The sequence below is a fragment of the Sceloporus occidentalis genome, unplaced genomic scaffold, assembly GCF_023333645.1.
Source record: "Sceloporus occidentalis isolate IW3139 unplaced genomic scaffold, rSceOcc1.0.p SCAF_163, whole genome shotgun sequence".
Classification (NCBI taxonomy): Eukaryota; Metazoa; Chordata; class Lepidosauria; order Squamata; family Phrynosomatidae; genus Sceloporus; species Sceloporus occidentalis.
This window is the reverse complement of record NW_028317143.1, coordinates 623,741-626,733: the sequence shown is the minus strand read 5'-3', so window position 1 is coordinate 626,733 and position 2,993 is coordinate 623,741. Positions and strand designations below refer to the sequence as shown.

Here is a 2,993-nt window from a genome sequence, read left to right as displayed (position 1 = left end):
AAGTGAAATTGGAATTTATTACCAGTGGGGACATGAACATTGTATGGCACTGAAAGGGTAAATCCAAGTGGATCCTGCTCCTAAGGTTAAAAGTCCTGCAACCTTAAAGTCCTGCAATTAGGGTATTCATCAGAATTGATCATTTTTTGGTGGTAAACCCCCCAAAACAATACAGTGAAAGCAGTAAATAAACACACGGGGCTGTTAACTGCATCTAAAGTGATGGTGTCTTTGCTTTGGGTGAAATTCATTAGCCTGGTGGTTGAATGAGTTACAGGAAACTTTCTTCTGCTCTGTGATCCCTCTCTAAGCTGTGATGGGGGGTATACAAACCTTTACTTCCTTTCTCCTCCCATCAGACAGAGTGAAGTTTTGTTTGTAGAAGACAACAGAGTGTGAACATGGTCCCCCTCACCCTCCTGTCCTGACTGGGTGAACATTTGCATACTAATGCCCTATTAACATTTCAGAGCCCAGAGAGGGGCATATATACCAAACACCCCTTGCTAGCCTCACTTGCCTACACAATCTTGATCCGAGCAGATCTTCTAACTAACCTCAGGTCTTCGCTGAAGGTCAACCAAGGTCCGCAGAGAAGATAGCGATCTCCCTGTGGATAATCACTAGCAGCCTACAGTTTTTTTGGAATATTTTGGAGTTTCTTGGCTGCCATCATGCTGCACAATCCCGTGTTTCCTGGTTATGTGCACTCCTTCTCCGAACCACCCAACATTCCTGTGGTCACGGAGGTTCAGAGGAGCTCTAAGCTTTCCTTCAACATAGACTCCATCCTGGCCAAGAAGGATACAGCTGCTTCCAAGGTGGCACCAGAGATGCCAGCATGGCAACCACCCTGTCCTCCTTCAGTGCCCTATGGATGTGCCTATGGTGTGGCACCCTACCCACCTGTGTGGGTTTACCGACCAACACCAGGCTACCCGCACCTGGCACCCCAACACCAGCCAGCTAGAGCACCCTGCCCATGCCCAGACCCCTTCTGCCAAGATAAAGGTGAGTCCACTTCCACTTTTGCAATCATTGATTTGTACATGCAATTTCAGACAGTTGTAACAAGTTATATCCATAGTTATAAAAAAGGCAATAATATTAATTTGCTATTGGTTTTGCAAATACATAGTAATATGTATGTACTGTGTAGCTTGGTTTTGTACAGTAGCATTTTGAATGCCCCAGTTGTATTGCACTCGCCACTTACATGTCAAGGGTTAACTTTACTTATGGCATTGCACAAATGTATTTTTTTTTTCTCCTAATGCTTATACTGCCATCTTGTGTCCGTTCTAGGAATTGCTTACACACATTACAGCAACAGCTCTATGGATTCCCTGCCTTGGCAGACAGGACAGTGCAAAATGAAAAGGGTCAGGACAGTTTTCACCCCAGAGCAGCTGGACAGACTGGAGAAGGAATTCCTCAAACAGCAGTACATGGTGGGCACCGAAAGAGTAGATCTGGCCTCTACACTGAACCTCTCTGAAACACAGGTAAGGACTTTTCCCATAACTGATCTGTCACCTCTTATACACCTTTTGTTGATATTCTGGGTGATAGGGGGTAATACATTGGGGTTCAGCATACCAATGGGATCCAACTTGGTCTGTCTTTTATAGTAACTTTTGAGAGTTGAACATTTTCAACCTGACAACTTTTACAGTGTTTTATGAGGGGCCAGCCCCAGTGAGCTTAGTTAATGCGGAGGGTTTCTTTCTTAATCGCTTAATATACATTAAGCACGGATAGCTAAACCCTTCTTACAAGAAAAACCTGTTGGAGTTAAAAACCACCTGTCTTACCCTCTGCTATTTTAATAAGACAAATGTACTGGTTTCCTTATCGAGTTTTGCTTTCTTCTAGGTGAAAGTCTGGTTCCAGAACCGCCGTATCAAATGGAGGAAACAGAGTCAAGAACAGAAGAAGGCCAAATTGTCTCAGTTTGGGGTAATCCCTGCAGACTCAACAGGCCAAACAGAAGAGAGAAATCCAGAGGAACAAAAGAGAGGATAATCCAGAGACTGCACTCAATGAGACAGGGCTGACTCATGTCCTATGAACTTTGATCAGTAAGACTTTGGATAATGTTCAGTTTCCCTGGATCATCAGACCTCTTCACCATAGCTTTTGTCGGTGGAGAATGTTGCCAAAATTTAATTGAAAGAAGAGCACTACAGATTATGATCTAGATATAAAAGAAGCCAATTAATTGACTTCTAGCAGCTGGACTATGATTCTTTCAAGCAATGCCATCCTTGGGACTAATCTCTTACCCTGGTTTCTCCTAGTCCTTCCAGGTTGCACTTAAACCAAGGGTTCCTGGCAGTGATTGGGATCAGCAATGTCCCCTCTCTAGACTGCATATACAAGGCCAAAGTATTTATGTTTTTACCAAAAAAATGTTTATTGATCATTTTTCTTTGCAGTGGTTTACTCTTTGGGCCGTTTTTATTATAATGATCCAGCACTTGGATGCTATTACCAAGTAAAGACTGCAGGAAGGGATCATCTTACCAAATACTTGGCAAATAAGTGCCAAGAGACAGACAATCAAAGTATGATGGATTATTGCCTCCTTTTTTTATTAAATGTGTTCCAAAAAAGGATACAAAAAAAAGCTTTTCTTTCTTTTGTTGGATTACAACTCCCATTGTCTAAGCATCATGGGAAATGTAGTTCAACAGCAGCTGGAAAACCTTTGTAACTTGTTTTAAGAGAATGTGGTTTCCTGCTTTTAACCCACTTGACACCACTGATCATAGTGAAATTAAGTAATTTATGGAATTTATCAAATTCTTTCCTCTGGACACCCTTCTTTCTAGAAGGTTTTCAGAATATCCTTTCTATTTTTTATGTAAACAATTATATGATCCTTTCTTGAATTAAAATGATTCTGGCTTTTGAAACATTTAAAGCTTACAGCTCAGTTCTTACACTGCAAAATGGAATGTTTTTTATATCCTCTTAGATTGGGTTAACCA

At 41.6% G+C, this 2,993-nt stretch overlaps 1 protein-coding gene across 1 annotated transcript; it reads left to right on the top strand.

The window, feature by feature from the left end:
- Positions 1-674: 674 nt before the first annotated feature.
- LOC149279518 (homeobox protein notochord-like) lies at positions 675-2,025 on the top strand. Its single transcript, XM_089501096.1, has 3 exons — positions 675-1,011; positions 1,306-1,505; positions 1,876-2,025. The coding sequence occupies exons 1-3, from the start codon at positions 675-677 to the stop codon at positions 2,023-2,025; spliced, it is 687 nt and encodes a 228-aa protein (XP_089357222.1).
- Positions 2,026-2,993: the final 968 nt, after the last annotated feature.